Source organism: Hibiscus syriacus, unplaced genomic scaffold, assembly GCF_006381635.1.
Source record: "Hibiscus syriacus cultivar Baekdansim isolate YM2019G1 unplaced genomic scaffold, ASM638163v2 tig00110984_pilon, whole genome shotgun sequence".
NCBI classification, from domain to species: domain Eukaryota; kingdom Viridiplantae; phylum Streptophyta; class Magnoliopsida; order Malvales; family Malvaceae; genus Hibiscus; species Hibiscus syriacus.
The window spans coordinates 610,049-624,881 of NW_024062938.1; the positions used below are offsets into that span (position 1 = coordinate 610,049).

General features: G+C 37.3%; 1 protein-coding gene across 1 annotated transcript; it reads right to left on the reverse strand.

The window, feature by feature from the left end:
• Positions 1–10,738: 10,738 nt before the first annotated feature.
• Positions 10,739–13,756, reverse strand: LOC120148675 (receptor-like protein EIX2). The gene has a single exon (XM_039161724.1). The coding sequence runs from the start codon at positions 13,754–13,756 to the stop codon at positions 10,739–10,741; it is 3,018 nt and encodes a 1,005-aa protein (XP_039017655.1).
• Positions 13,757–14,833: the final 1,077 nt, after the last annotated feature.

The window sequence follows — 14,833 nt, forward strand, 5'->3', positions numbered from 1 at the left end:
GTTTATCTTCTGTAGTAATCTCGAGATCTACCAAAATGAGTGCTAGACGTGGTCGTCGAACTAGTCGTGGACGAGGTCGAGTAGCTAGATTTGCAGATCCGATTGATGAGATACGAGTAGATCCCCCACCTCCAATAGGTGATCCTGCTCCTACGACACCAACGAATATGCCACCTACCGATGGTATTGGCATGACTACACCGATCATAGGAGCGACCGATATTGAGTCAGAGTCTACTGGAGTTGCATTGGATGAGAATTTTAGTAGACAGTTTCTGCAGTTAATACAGGGAGCAGTTAGAGCTACTGGTGTTGTATCTGAGGTTCCTATTTCACAGACGTTGATTGCCAATGGAGTTAGAACTTTTGGGGGACAGATTGGTGGAGCTCCTACTTAAGCTGAGGATTGGCTCCAGGATACAGAGAGACGCATGGATCAGTTGGGTTTGGACTCAACTAAGAGATATCTGGGTGCTGTAGCAATGTTAGATGGTAATGCCTACACTTGGTGGGAGTCAGTGACCAATAGTGTTCCTACCGATCATTTGACCTGGAATTTCTTTAAGGATCGCTTTCGGAGTCGTTTTCTGGGAGAGCACTACTTAGCTCAGAGACGACAACAGTTTCAAGACCTGGTTCAGGGAGACATGACTGTTTCTGAATATGAGATCGAGTTCCTGAAATTGCTGAAGTATGGATTCAGTATGGTACCTACGGAGAGAGATCGATGCCGTAAATTTGCCCTTGGACTCAGATACGAGCTGCGTAGGCAAGTTGTAACCCATCAGGATGAGATATTTGATGTGCTGGTGGGCAGAGCCAAAGATGCGGAAGAGGTGGAGGTTTTAGCTTCTGGTAGAGAGTGTGTTGATCAAGATCGATCTAAGAAATTTTCAGGCCCGATGGAGTCATCAGCACAGTCCGGAAAGAGGACTCGTACTTCAGCCCCTCAGAGAAGCAATACACGTTTCAGGCCTGCAACATCCTCACCTTTAGCTGTCAGTCGAGGCGGTTCCTCGTCGTATTATAATGGGCCCCTTTGTGAGTATTGTGGTAAACAACACTCAGGAGAGTGTCGTAAGAAGATGGGTCTTTGCTATCAGTGTGGATCTAGTGGTCATTATCGGAGGGATGTCCTCAGTTAGTTTCGTTTGAGCAGACCACTACCCAAACTCCTGTGCGTTCGCAGACTACAGTACAGACCCCAATTAGAGATCGTAGTCAAGGAAAGACTCAAGGATCAGCGTCCAGGACAGACAGTAGAGCCCGACCTCAGCAAAATAGAGGGCCAACAGCTTCTGAGGCTAGACAGCCAGCTTTGGTTTATGCAACTAGACGTCGTGATGACAGAGATGAGCCTGAGGTTATTGCAGGTACATTTACTATTTATTCTACCCCATACTTTGCATTATTGGACAATGGTTCCACTCACTCCTATGTATCGAGCTCAGTATCTTGAAACCTTCAGATTCCGATCGAGAACACTGAAAATACTGTTACAGTTACAAGTCCAGTAGGACAAGCGGTATTAGTGAATAAAGTATTCTGGCGTTGTCCTCTCGAGGTTTAGGGAGAAATTTTTCTCGCTGATCTTATGGAGCTTCCTTTAGAGGAGTTCGATCTAATTCTTGGAATGGATTGGTTGAATAAACACAAGGTAAAGCTGGATTGCGAATACAAACGGGCTACTCTGAAGACTTCAGATGGTCGGACTGTTGTGTTAATTGGTGAACGGCGTGGTTATCTCTCCAATACAGTTTCAGCGATGGAAATTGATCGTATGATCCGGAAGGGATATGAGACCTTCATTGCTTGTATTTTGAACACCAAGGGTGCATTGTCCACGATCGAGGAGATTCGTACAGTTAGCGAGTTTCCTGATGTTTTTCCGGAGGAGTTGCCTGGGTTACCTCCTGATAGAGAGGTAGAGTTCGAGATTGAGACTTATCCGGGATCGTCACCTATTTCTATGGCACCTTATCGTATGGCTCCAAGGGAACTTAAAGAGTTGAAAGTCCAATTGCAAGAATTATTCGATCGAGGATTTATCCGACATAGTACTTCACCATGGGGAGCTCCAGTTCTGTTCGTGAAAAAGAAGGATGGGTCGCTAAGATTATGTATTGACTATCGGAAATTGAACAAGATGACGGTCAAGAATAAATACCCACTACCCAGGATTGATGATTTATTTGATCAATTGCGAGGAGCTACTGTATTCTCTAAGATTGATCTTCGTTCGGGGTATTATCAATTAAAAGTTAAAGGATCAGATATTGCAAAAACGGCTATTCGCACTAGATATGGTCATTATGAATTCTTAGTGATGCCTTTTGGTTTGACGAACGCTCCTGCAGCTTTCATGGATTTGATGAATCGGGTGTTCCGACCATATTTGGATCAATTTGTGGTGGTCTTCATTGACGATATTCTGATCTATTCTCGTACTGAGGCAGAGCATGACGAGCATTTGAAGATCGTTCTGCGGACTTTGAGAGAGCATCGTCTATATGCCAAACTAAGTAAGTGTGAATTTTGGCTTCAAGAAGTGTCGTTTCTGGGGCATATTATTTCTGTGCGAGGTGTTCAGGTCGATCCCGGCAAGATAGAGGCTATTATGAATTGGAAACAACCTAAGAACGTATCTGAGATCCGCAGTTTCTTGGGCTTGGCTGGTTATTATCGACGTTTTGTTGAGGGCTTCTCGATCATTGCTTCTCCTTTGACAAAGTTGTTAAGGAAGAATGTGACGTTTGACTGGGGCGAGGCACAACAGGAGAGCTTTGAGAAATTAAAGGCGGTTTTGACTCAAGCACCGGTGTTGATTCAACCAGAGTCCGGGAAGGATTTTACAGTGTATAGTGATGCTTCACACTCAGGACTTGGCTGTGTTTTAATGCAGGAAGGTAAAGTGGTGGCTTATGCATCCCTTCAGCTGCGACCTCATGAGTGTAATTATCCTACTCACGATTTGGAGTTAGCAGCAGTGATTTTTGCCTTGAAGATTTGGAGACACTATCTTTATGGAGAGAAGTGTTATATTTTCACGGATCATAAGAGCTTAAAGTATCTCCTGACCCAGAAGGAGCTTAATTTGAGACAACGGCGCTGGCTAGAGCTTCTGAAGGATTATGATTGTGTGATTGATTATCACCCTGGTAAAGCTAACATTGTAGCGGATGCTTTGAGTCGAAAGACGGTATCGGAGTTGAGATCTTTAATGGCCAGGATGAATTTATATGATGATGGCACTTTGTTAGCAGAATTGCAAGTTAAGCCAACCTTGGTTGATGAGATCAAGGCTAAGCAGCCCTTTGATAGCTCCTTGCTTCCCATCTTTGAGCAAGTAGAGCAGGGGACAAGCTCAGATTACGCCCTTGACCGGGATGAAGTTCTATGCTTCAAAGGTCGGTATTGTGTGCCTGATGATGCTGAGTTGAGACAGACTATCCTTACTGAGGCTCATAGTAGTCCATATGCTATGCACCCCGGTGGAGATAAGATGTATCGGAATTTGAGAGAGAGGTATCATTGGATCGGCATGAAGAAGGACATCTCAAATTTTGTAGCGAGGTGTTTGACTTGTCAACAAGTTAAGGCAGAACATCAACATCCATAAGGTTTGTTACAGCCTATTAAGATTCCTGAATGGAAATGGGAGCGTATTACTATGGATTTTGTTACTAGCTTGCCTATGACTCCTTCGAAAAAAGATTCAGTTTGGGTGATTGTTGACAGACTTACAAAGTCAGCTCACTTTATTCCTGTGCGAGTAAATTATACTTTGGACAAGCTGGCAAGATTGTATATTTCAGAGATTGTCAGATTGCATGATGTTCTATTGTCTATTATTTCTGATCGAGATCCGAGATTTACTTCGAGATTTTGGAAGGCTCTACATACGGCTTTGGGAACAAGATTGGATTATAGCACATCCTTTCACCCACAAACTGATGGTCAATCTGAGAGAGTGATTCAGATACTTGAGGATATGTTGTGGGGTTGCGTAATCGATTTTCATGGTAGCTGGGAGAAATTTTTGCCTTTGGCTGAATTTGCTTACAATAACAGTTATCAGACCAGCATTCGTATGGCACCCTATGAAGCACTCAATGGGCGTAAATGTCGCACTCCGATCTGTTGGACTGAGTTGCGTGATAGGAAAACGTTGGGACCTGAGTTAGTGCGAGAGACGGAGGACACAGTCAGATTGATACGTGACCGTTTGAAAGAGGCATTTGATAGGCAGAAGTCTTATACAGATCAGAGAAGGAAAGATATACAATTTGAGGTTGGTGATCAGGTCTTCTTAAAAGTTTCACCGTGGAAGAAAGTATTGAGATTCGGGCGTAAGGGTAAATTGAGTCCACGATTTATTGGGCCGTATCGTATTCTGAAGAAAGTTGGACCTGTTGCTTATCAGCTTGAGTTGCCTTCCCACCTTAGTCGTATTCATGATGTTTTTCATGTGTCTATGTTAAGGCGATACCGTCCAGATCCAGGTCACATTATTCAGGTTGAAGAAGTAGAGCTGAGACCGGATTTGCCATATGAGGAGGAGCCCATTCAGATTTTAGAAAGAGATGAAAGAGTTCTTCGGAATAGGCGAATTCCAATGGTCAAAGTTCAGTGGAGTAATCGAGGCCCCTCAGAAGCTACTTGGGAGACATTGGAGTCAATGGAGGCTCAGTTTCCTCAACTATTCTCATAAGGTAAATTTCGAGGATGAAATTTCTTGTAGAGGGAGAGAATTGTAACAACCCGAATATTTACAAAATAATATTTAATTGAAATTGGTCGTTAATTGTGAAAATTGGTGAAATTTAATGACTGAACTAAAATTTATGAAAAGTTATAGGCCATTTTATAAGTTTAAGGAAATTCAGGGACCAAGCCCTGAATTCCTCCAAGGAGTGTCGGCAGGCTTATAATTTAAGCGTGGTTTCTGATTGTAAATCAGAAAACACAATTGAGAATTTGCTCAATTTTCCTTCTCTCGTACCCTTACTTCCAAGCCCGATTCCGACGCCGTTCGACGTCCAATCGTAAAATTGAAACCACCGTTGTGTTCATCATCAAGCGAGGAACAAACCCTTCAAATTAATTGAAGTGAAACGCTGCCAAACGTCGGGAATTTTCAGTCAAAGCATCGTCGTTTTTTTAGCTCTATCGCCGGGAAAAACTTAAATTCACCGCCGATCGTTGTTCCTTTTACGACACCTCCTGCACCATCGTGTTCCTTGTGTCGTTTCGAGTCCGCCGGTGTCAACCTTGTTTGCCGTCGACGACGGCGCGTGAGGAGGTGGAGCAGTCAAAGATTCGGCCGAGTTGAAATACGAGCTCTCTGCCGTTCAAAAATTTGAACCGATCGTTGTAAGTATCTCGGAATCGCTCAAAATAATTTTTAGAAATTTTTCCGGGAATTTTCCGACACCGTGGCACTGTTCACGTGCCGCACGCGCCGCCGCAGGGAGAGTGAGCTGCTGGAAAACCGGTTTGACCAGTTTTGAACCGGTTTGACCCGACCCGACCGTTGACCCGACCCGACCGTTGACCGTTGACCGTTGACCGTTGACCGTGACCGTTGACCATTGACTTTCTTTGACTAAAACTTAAAATGGCTTTGACCGACCCTTAAACGACCGTAAATCTTTTCCGAGTATACCTATCCTGATAGTTTTCGACGTGCCAAATCCATTTCCGCAGTCCGTTTCGCCAAATTCAAACCCAAAGGTCTCCAAATCGACGGTCAAAGTGGTTGACTTTGACTTTGACCAAGAATCTGAATTTCCGAAAAGTCATACTTTATATTTTTCGACGTCCTAATTTCGTTTCCGCAATCCGTTTGGCCAAATTCAGACTCGAAATACCCCAAATTGATAGTCAAACTCGAAAAATGCTTATATACTTAAGAAGACTAGCTTTGAACAATTAAATAGGATTTGGGACTGATAGATTATTATTGTTTGAAGGTACAAGAGACTCTCCGGATCGTTCGACAGCTCGACCCAGCTCTTCTAGATCAGTTAAACCACGTGTGCCAGTATTCACCCGTTCGAAAATTGTAGCAGAGCGTGGTGAAACCAGCAATCAGTAAATTTGCTATTTGAACCTATTGTCGAGGTGTGTTCCCTACTTATTATTGAACTGTTTTATTGGTTTTAATATGTGGTACACCGAATTCATTGGCTATTGTTTTATGGATGCACCAATTTAATGTGACAATTTATGGAAAATGGCTGCTATCTAATTTTTGTTTTGAAATGGTATATGATTACCATGTTTTTGGATTTATGGAATTTATGTCACGGTGCAATTGAATTTTGGAATTGAAATACGATGGAATAGCTCTAATCAAGCTAACTGGGCTTAATGTGACTCTTGAGGGCCCCAAGATGTTTCATTAGGTCGGCTTTCCTTTGCTGTGTGCTTAGGGTAAGCTATATGGACTTATTGACTTGGGCTTAAGGATACAAGCTTCATAGCCTATCCTTAAGTCGGCTTTCTTTTTGCTATGTGCATAAAGTAAGCTATATGGAAAATACTTTTAGGAACTACTGATGGTGTACCGGAAAAGGGTTTAAACTATGATTTTCAAAAAGTTAAACTCTTTTACGAATTTGTGAGATTACTGGACTATGATTTGTACCTATTGTGATTTTATGGAAATGTTGGGACACACTGAGCCTAGCTCACCTTTTGAAAATGTTTTCCCCTTTCAGATACTGTTGGTTAGATACCTTGGTTCGAGCACTTGGAGGATCAACATATCTCTTGAAGTAAATCAAATTGTAATGTTTTTATCTGGCAAGTTGACTTTATTTTGGTGACATGGACCTTATTTTAAAATATCGGATTTTATAATGATAACTCTTTTGCTAATACTGCTCGGTTTATTGTGATATTGAATTTGAAGACAAGTTTTAAATTAAATTATTATTTATTGGTACTATATTTACGAGTTGGATTTTGATAGTATAATTTGTTTATAATTTCATGTTATTTATAATGTGATTTTATATTGATGGAATAACAGTTTTGAAAAATGTCTTTAATAATCATAATGTGATCCACTAGACTTAGTCGAAACGCATAGGCCGGGTCTAGGGGGTTACACGACTTCATCTTGGGCACAGAACGCTTGACCAGTTCACCCCAGTTGACAATCTCAATTCCATATCTCTCGCCTTAACATGACCTTGGCTCATTTCTTTCTTGAAACCCGCCAGTATCCCTGACCAACTTCTCGACAAACAACAATCTCTTAGGGTCATCTTTTAATGGCTGAAATTTTCTACGAACTTCAAGATTTCATTTTCCCGTAACCACACAAGCTCAAATGTTTAAACCATTGTCAACTTCAGAATACCTGCATTCTCCAAAACCTTTTGCACAATAATACAAAATGATCTCATGTACTTCAAGTTAAGCTATATGTTTTAACTTTTCAAAATAAGATACTTACAAAAGGGAAACGAACAAGAAAATACATCTCTTTATTTATATAAATACAGAGAATTTTAGGCAATTAAATGGCAAACAATTAACAGAGAAAGCAAAAGAAAAAATTCATTCCCCATCTATTCTTCTTACAGTTTAGAAACAATGAAAAATGTTGAAGGTTCTACTGCCCGATTCTAAAAAAGGAGTGTAAAATCTGTGTCAACAACGTCCAGGGATTCAGAGATCGAACGGTGTAATCAAGATCTTTCCTATTCTATTTTTTCGAAAGCAATACCATCAATTTGTAAGTAAGTTATGTTTCATTTTTTTCTTCTGAAAATAATGCTATGTATGGTTCTTTAATTTTCTTTTGAAGCCGAGAAAATAAGAATAACAGAGAAAGAAATTAGAAAATTACCTTAGTTGTGGATGACGATATAGTCTTGGTGGCTCTGTCTTTGGTCTTCGGGGTCGAGCGTTGGAGAAGAAGAAGAGAGGCTGGGGAGAAATGATAATTAGGGATTTTGTTTTTAGTCTGAGGGTTTTAAAATGAAGCATCAAACGACGTCGTTTAAGGGAGTTCTCGCGTGTGGATCATTTTTAGTTTAAACCCTTCCATGTTTTGTTCAAGTGCATTTTAGTCCATGGTTCATTCTTTTAAACGTTTCTAATTATGGCATCAATCTTTGCGCGTGTTGCATTTCAGTCCTGCGTTGTATTGTTTTTAAGTTTTTGTTACTTTACATATTTGGCTTAGATTTTTTCTTGGTTCCCATTTTAGTCCACAATTATTTTAGAGCTCTTTCGCACTGTTTTTACATTGGTTGGGTAATTTGCAGAACTTTCATTTTGGTCCTTGAACGAATCTTTTGTGCCTTCTTAATTTGGTCTTCATATTTATGAGTGCTTTTCATTTTAGTCCTGAAATGTTTTTATATGTTTTATTTTTGAAATGTAACTTGTAATTTTGGTTATTTGACAATTCAGTCATTTTGCATGCTTAGTTTAATCTTATTTTATTTTGGTCCTTCATGGTAATTTTGAATATGAAATCGAGTTATTAATAGTATGTTTTATTGTATATATTGTTTTATTCTAATGTATGTTAATGTCGTAAATACATATGATTTTTTTTATAGATTTAGAAGTTTGTTTGAGTGCATGGCATATTTTAATTAGTTTTTGCATGACATTATTTTGCATAATATGCATGATAGCCTCATTTGCATAATTCGACCTATTACATAATCGGACTAAGGGTAATACACTTTTAATTTAAAATTGTATTAAGTGGGCAGTCATAACTGATTTGAGGTCCGCTTTTAAGGATTTTAAAATAAAAGTGTATCCCGAAAGTGAAACAAAAAAATTGATTCGTCACCTAAAATTTGGGAATGAAAGAAAAAGAAATGTTCGTTTATTTAAATATATCGAGAAAAGGTTGTTATATCTTTAAGATCTGGTCTCGATATTTGTAAATAATCGAACATTCTTTATCTTTCTAAAATGACTTGGTAATTTTAATTTAATTCGTTTGAGTGTTCTTGAATGTTTTAAATTTATATCTTTGTTTTATGGGATCAAAAATCAAATTAAGTTCGAATTTGTAAAGTTCATTGCAAAAACGTTAATTAATCGACTAGGTACCGATTTAGGGCGTTGTGGGGGTGCTAATCCTTCCCCACACGTAACCGACTCCCGAACTCGAATTTTGGTAACGCAGACCTCAATTTGTTGTTTTAATTAAAATTAATTTTTTATTTAAAATGACAAAGCATTTTTGGGTGCCCAATCACACCCTAATCAAAGATTGGTGGCGACTCTTTGAACCGTATTTTTCGATCATAAAGGAAATCCAAAAATTTTCGAAACGAGAGGTCTTTTAAATCACATTTGTTTTTAAATTAAAAATATATAATTAAGAATTAATGTGTTTTTTTTTAATCTCACTTTTTCACATTTTGAAAAAAAATCGTTTCGACAATATTTATGTTGAGTATATAATTGTTCTTATTTTTAATTTATTTTAATTTTATAATGAACACGAGGTGGAAAACAAGATAGACTAATTCCAAGTACCGTTCACCTCACATGACTAAGAACACGTACCAAGCTTATTAGAAAACAACAAACAAGCAGGGACTCTTTTTTCCTCGGCGAATAATAATTTATTAAGGATTTAAACAAATAATCCGAAAACCGAATTTGCGTGCATCATTCAAAATCTATTTAAATCTATATGAAACAAAGAGTACACCGTAACTAGGAAACAACTACAACATAGAGAATTTGAGCTTCGACAAGAATGTGAACATTTATTGTTAATTGGTTGAGATTATTTAAATATATAATATCTTATTTCATTCCGAACTAAAAAAAAAAAAGACAACAAACATGAGTGCTTCACTCCGACAGAGAAGGAACGAAAAAGCAAGTGTCATCTCTCGTCATCTTAATGAAATTTTTTAATCTTAACGACCAAAAAAAAGAAATAAAGAAAGGGAGACGAGATATCTTTGTTTTGGGATCGGTACGGATCAAAGATGACCGTCCACTGCCAACAACATCACTAAAAAGACCCATCTTTCAGAAAAAATAGACTCAAAGAACGCGAGAAAGAAGGCATAAACTTGTATAATTTTAATTTCTAAAATGTTTTATATATTTAAATTAAATTTTACAAATACGTTAAACTTAAATAAATAAAAATTAACTTACATCGATATAAATAAATATCGATAATTTGTTGAGATTAAATATTATGCAAGCATGATTTATATTCTCAGACATATTAATTACTTCTAAAATTTAGACATATTATAATTTTTTTAATGTGATGTAAGTTGTTCGAATTTAGAACCTCAATAAATAACAACAATTACTTTGCCACCAAGATCACTCAGTTTGTGTACATTGGTTTAAAAAAACATAAGTTAGAGACTATTTTTTCATTTAGATCAATATTATATTTTTAATTTATAATACTATATATCAATAATAGATATTATATCGCTTCAAGAGCACATTTCAGAAACAATATACAAGTGATCATGTGTGTACACACACATATAAATAATTTGAGATGATTATAAAATAGTATTTATGTATATATTTTTCTTAACTATTAATAATACACATCTTATAGATATAATTATTCGAACTCAAAACCTTTAGATATAATAACAATCTTTTTAACTAAGGAAATAGATGTCAAATAACCCTAAATATAAATTTATTAATAATTTTGTTTATTTATAAGATAAGTATACGTTACTCAAAGCTGGATTCATGGGAACTAACTCCTCAAGGAAGAAAGCTTGGCTCCAATGGCTTCCACCTTTGCATAATATGCGGACGCCCAAGTTTTACTGATAAGCAATGGCGCTATTACGCCCCAAAAGCCCACCAAGAACCCCACTGCTACACTAACATAAATCATATACTTTTCCACCCAACCTTCACTCCCTTCATTTCCATGGCTCCCATTAACAATATTCGGCTGTGTCCCACCTTTCATGCTGCAATTCTCATTGATTGGAGGTCCACACAGTTGATTCCCAATGTAAGAAAACTCGTCAAAGCTTTGAAGTTGAGTGCTTGATGGGATTCTTCCCCTCAAATGGTTGTATGATAAGTTCAAATGGCTCAAAAAATTCAAGTTGGACAAGCTTTCCGGGATTGAACCAGACAAATGGTTCCTTGAAACATCGAGAGATTCTAACATCTTGAGGCTTCCGATATGGTCTGGTATGTTTCCTCTAAGGGAATTAACTGATAGATTCAACGATTGCAGCCCTTCAAGATTGGTTAGCTCTCTGGGAATTTTTCCAGTGAAATTGTTGTTTGAAAGATCCATGGTGGTCACCAGTGAGAGTATGGTGCTGTATTCACGTACTCTCCCTTTCATCACCAGCAATTCATTCCTAATGAACTCACCATAAACGAAGTAATCAATCACATTATCAGCACCGTTTTGTATGGTAGCCATTGCAGTTAAGTTCTTGAAACATTTTGGTATTTCCCCTGACAGATTGTTCACACCGAGGTCCAAGATCTGCAGTGAAGTGAGCTCACAAAGTTCATCAGGTATATAGCCATTGAAAGTGTTTGAACGAAGGCTTAGAATCATAAGATTTGGCAAGCTTTTGCCGATCCACTTTGGGATGTTTCCAGTGAACTGGTTTTCACCAATATCGAGCATGAACAAGTCATTGTTGTTTGCCAATGTCGATGGAAGCTCACCTGATAGCTTGTTATTTCTAAGATCCAAAAACATGAAACCCAAATATCCTAAAGAATCTGGGATTTTGCCTGTCAGATTATTGTTTCCCATGTTCAGGACCCTGATGCCTTGCCATTGCTGCCAACAATCTGGGATTTCACCTGAGAGAAGATTGGTTTCAAGCTGAAGAAGAAACAGCTTCGGTTCACCTAATCTGTAATCACATAGAAAGCTTGAAAGTGAGCCTGAAAATGAATTGTTTGAGAAGAACAATGTTGCCACATCAGGTAGAATCCTCGGCAATGGACCTGAGAACCTGTTGGATCTCAAATCAGCCAGTTTATGAACCGTCAAAAATTCGATTTCACCTTCAAGTTGATTGTGTGAAATGTTGAGGGACACCATTTTTGAAGTGAAGTTCCAGAACCAAGAGGGGACAACATCTGAAATCCCTGCACTGGATATGTCCAAAGCAGACAAATCCTTCTGAAACTGAATCCATGTTGGGAATTTGGGACCAAGAAACCAGTAACCCAGTTCAATAGTTTGGCACTGAAATGGAGGGATCCAGTTTGATTTTGGATCAAACTTCAACTTGTTTTGAGCTGCCTTGAAAACTCTCAATCTTTTGATATTAGAAAAGAAACCTTCTGACACAACTCCTTCCATCAGATTATAGCCAATGTCCACATATTCCAGATTCATGGGATTTTCAAGATTTTGAGGGAGATTTCCATCCAAGTGATTGAATGAGACATCAAGATATTGTAGAGATGAAAGGTTCCCTATGGAGATTGGAATGAAACCAGAGATGGAATTATGAGAAAGAGAGATATAAGATAGGCTTTTAAAGTGTCCAAGTTGATCAGTCAAATGGCCTGAAAGGTTGTTATACTCCACTTTCAGTGATTCCAATTCATCTGCACAGCATCTAAACAAGACCTCTAAGATTTCTGGTATTTCCTGGTGAAGATTGTTGTTTGACAAATCGAGTTCTCTCAAAGTGAAAAGGTTTTCCAAGGAAATTGGCAGTGTTCCTTCAAGAAGATTAGCTGACAAATCAAGGTTTCTGATGGAACTCAAGTTCCCAATGGAATCTGGGATTTTTCCTTGCAGAAGGTTGCCTCTAAGGCTGAGGAATTCAAGATGTTTGAAACTAAACAACCAATCAGGCAATGATGAATTGAAATAGTTTGTGGAAAGATCAAGAGATTTGAGAGTTGAAATGTTTTGAAAACTACTGGGAATCACACCTTCAAATGCATTTCCACTAAGATCAATGGACACAAGGCTATCATCAAGACTGAAAATCCAAGCAGGTACCGAAGGGGACAAATTGTTGTTTGAAAGATCAAGAACCAAAAGAGATGTGTAATTAACCATGATTGATGGGGGGTCATTGTCAAGAAAACAAGTTGACAAATGTAACTCTTTTAAACAAGGAAGCTCGTTGGTTACCTGAAGCCAATCAGTGGCTTTGCTAAGGTCCACTCCACTCAAATCAAGATACTCCAGTGAAGAAAAACCAGAAAGCCATTCAAGATTCCTAGCTTCAAACAACCGGTTACTATTATGTCCAAGGTCAAGATGCTGCAATTTGGACAGATTCCCAAGCTGATGAGGAATGGCTCCACCAAAGTTTGCGCCAGAGAGGTCAAGATGTGTTAAACTCTCCATTGAACCAAGGAAACCAGGAATCAGGGTGCCACCAAAGTTGTTATGGCTAAGATCGAGATGAACCAGATGGTTCAAGGACAACAATGAAGGGTTTATTTTCCCTCTCAGCATTGATCTCCAGTAAACACCAAATTCAGCATCTGATGCATAAACTGGTGGCCGGGTTGAAGGAGGCCCTAAATCCAGCTTGTAGACATGGCCTGTTAGATTGTTGCAGTGAACTCCGAGCCATTTACAGCAATCTCCACCATTTTCAGACCAAGAAGATAGCCTGTTGGAACGATCAATGATGTCCAGTTTGAAGTTTAAAAGAGCTAGTTTCTCGCTCTCAGTGCAAACAACCCTGGGGCTTAATCCTTCACAGTAGGTAATCCCAACGGCTGCAACAATGGTGATAAACGCCATGAAAGACATTGTGAAACCTCTCATTTTTTGATTTTGTATATCATACTCATAGTGGCCGCCAATTTATATTCCTTAAAACTACTGTTGACTATTGTTTGTCTTCTAAAGAGAGTACAAATAACGCGTTTGAAGCTGAACAAAAATAGTTGGTTGAGTCCGTACAAAAGATTTTCTGCTTTAGTGGAAGAAGATATATTATAAAAGGTCCCTAATGACGCTTCAGTAAATTTCGGCGATTTTCCCGAAAAATTATATTTTCGCTATATATTTAATTATACATCCTTTCATATATATTTTTTTTATATAACACAATTTGTAAAAAGACGTGATTCATTAATCACGTTTTACACTTATGTGATACCATGTGAGATAAGGCACGGCGGTTTCTTTGTAAAGAATAGGTGCTAGTTTCGTAATTTATTTAAAATGGTACCTAATATATAATTATTTTTGTTAGGATGATTTTGTGTAAAAACGTCAATTTTTTTTATTTTATTTTTGTGTGTGCAAAAAAAATTTCTACATTAGAATATTTAAATATTCTTTTACAAATTATTTTATAATTCAAAAATTTTGATTTTTACATGAAATTACACAATACATATAATCTAGTATAGGAAAACTTTGAGGGTAAATAATTTAAAATATAAATAATTTATAAAAATTTTATAACTAGTATTTCTTTTACAAAATGATGATGATGATAAGAAATATTTTATAATTTAAAAATTATAAATTTAATATATTTTTAAAAATTTTATTGACTTTTAAAATTAATTGTTTAAAAATATAAAAAATATTAAAATAAACTTTTAATTACAATTGAGGGATCAAATGAATTATTATTCAGTAATTATTACTTTTTAGCAACAGTTAATAATGCTTATTCATTTTTAATAAAATTAGAATTTAATATTTATTTAATATTTTTTAAATTTAATATTATAAAAAATATTTTAAATATATAGATGATATTTTTTAGCTTTACATTCTTTTTTTATTGAATTTTGTTACAAGTTTAGTGAGCAACATAAAAGAAAGAAAAATCTTTAGATTCTCATGTATGTATTTATACTTTTCTTTTAG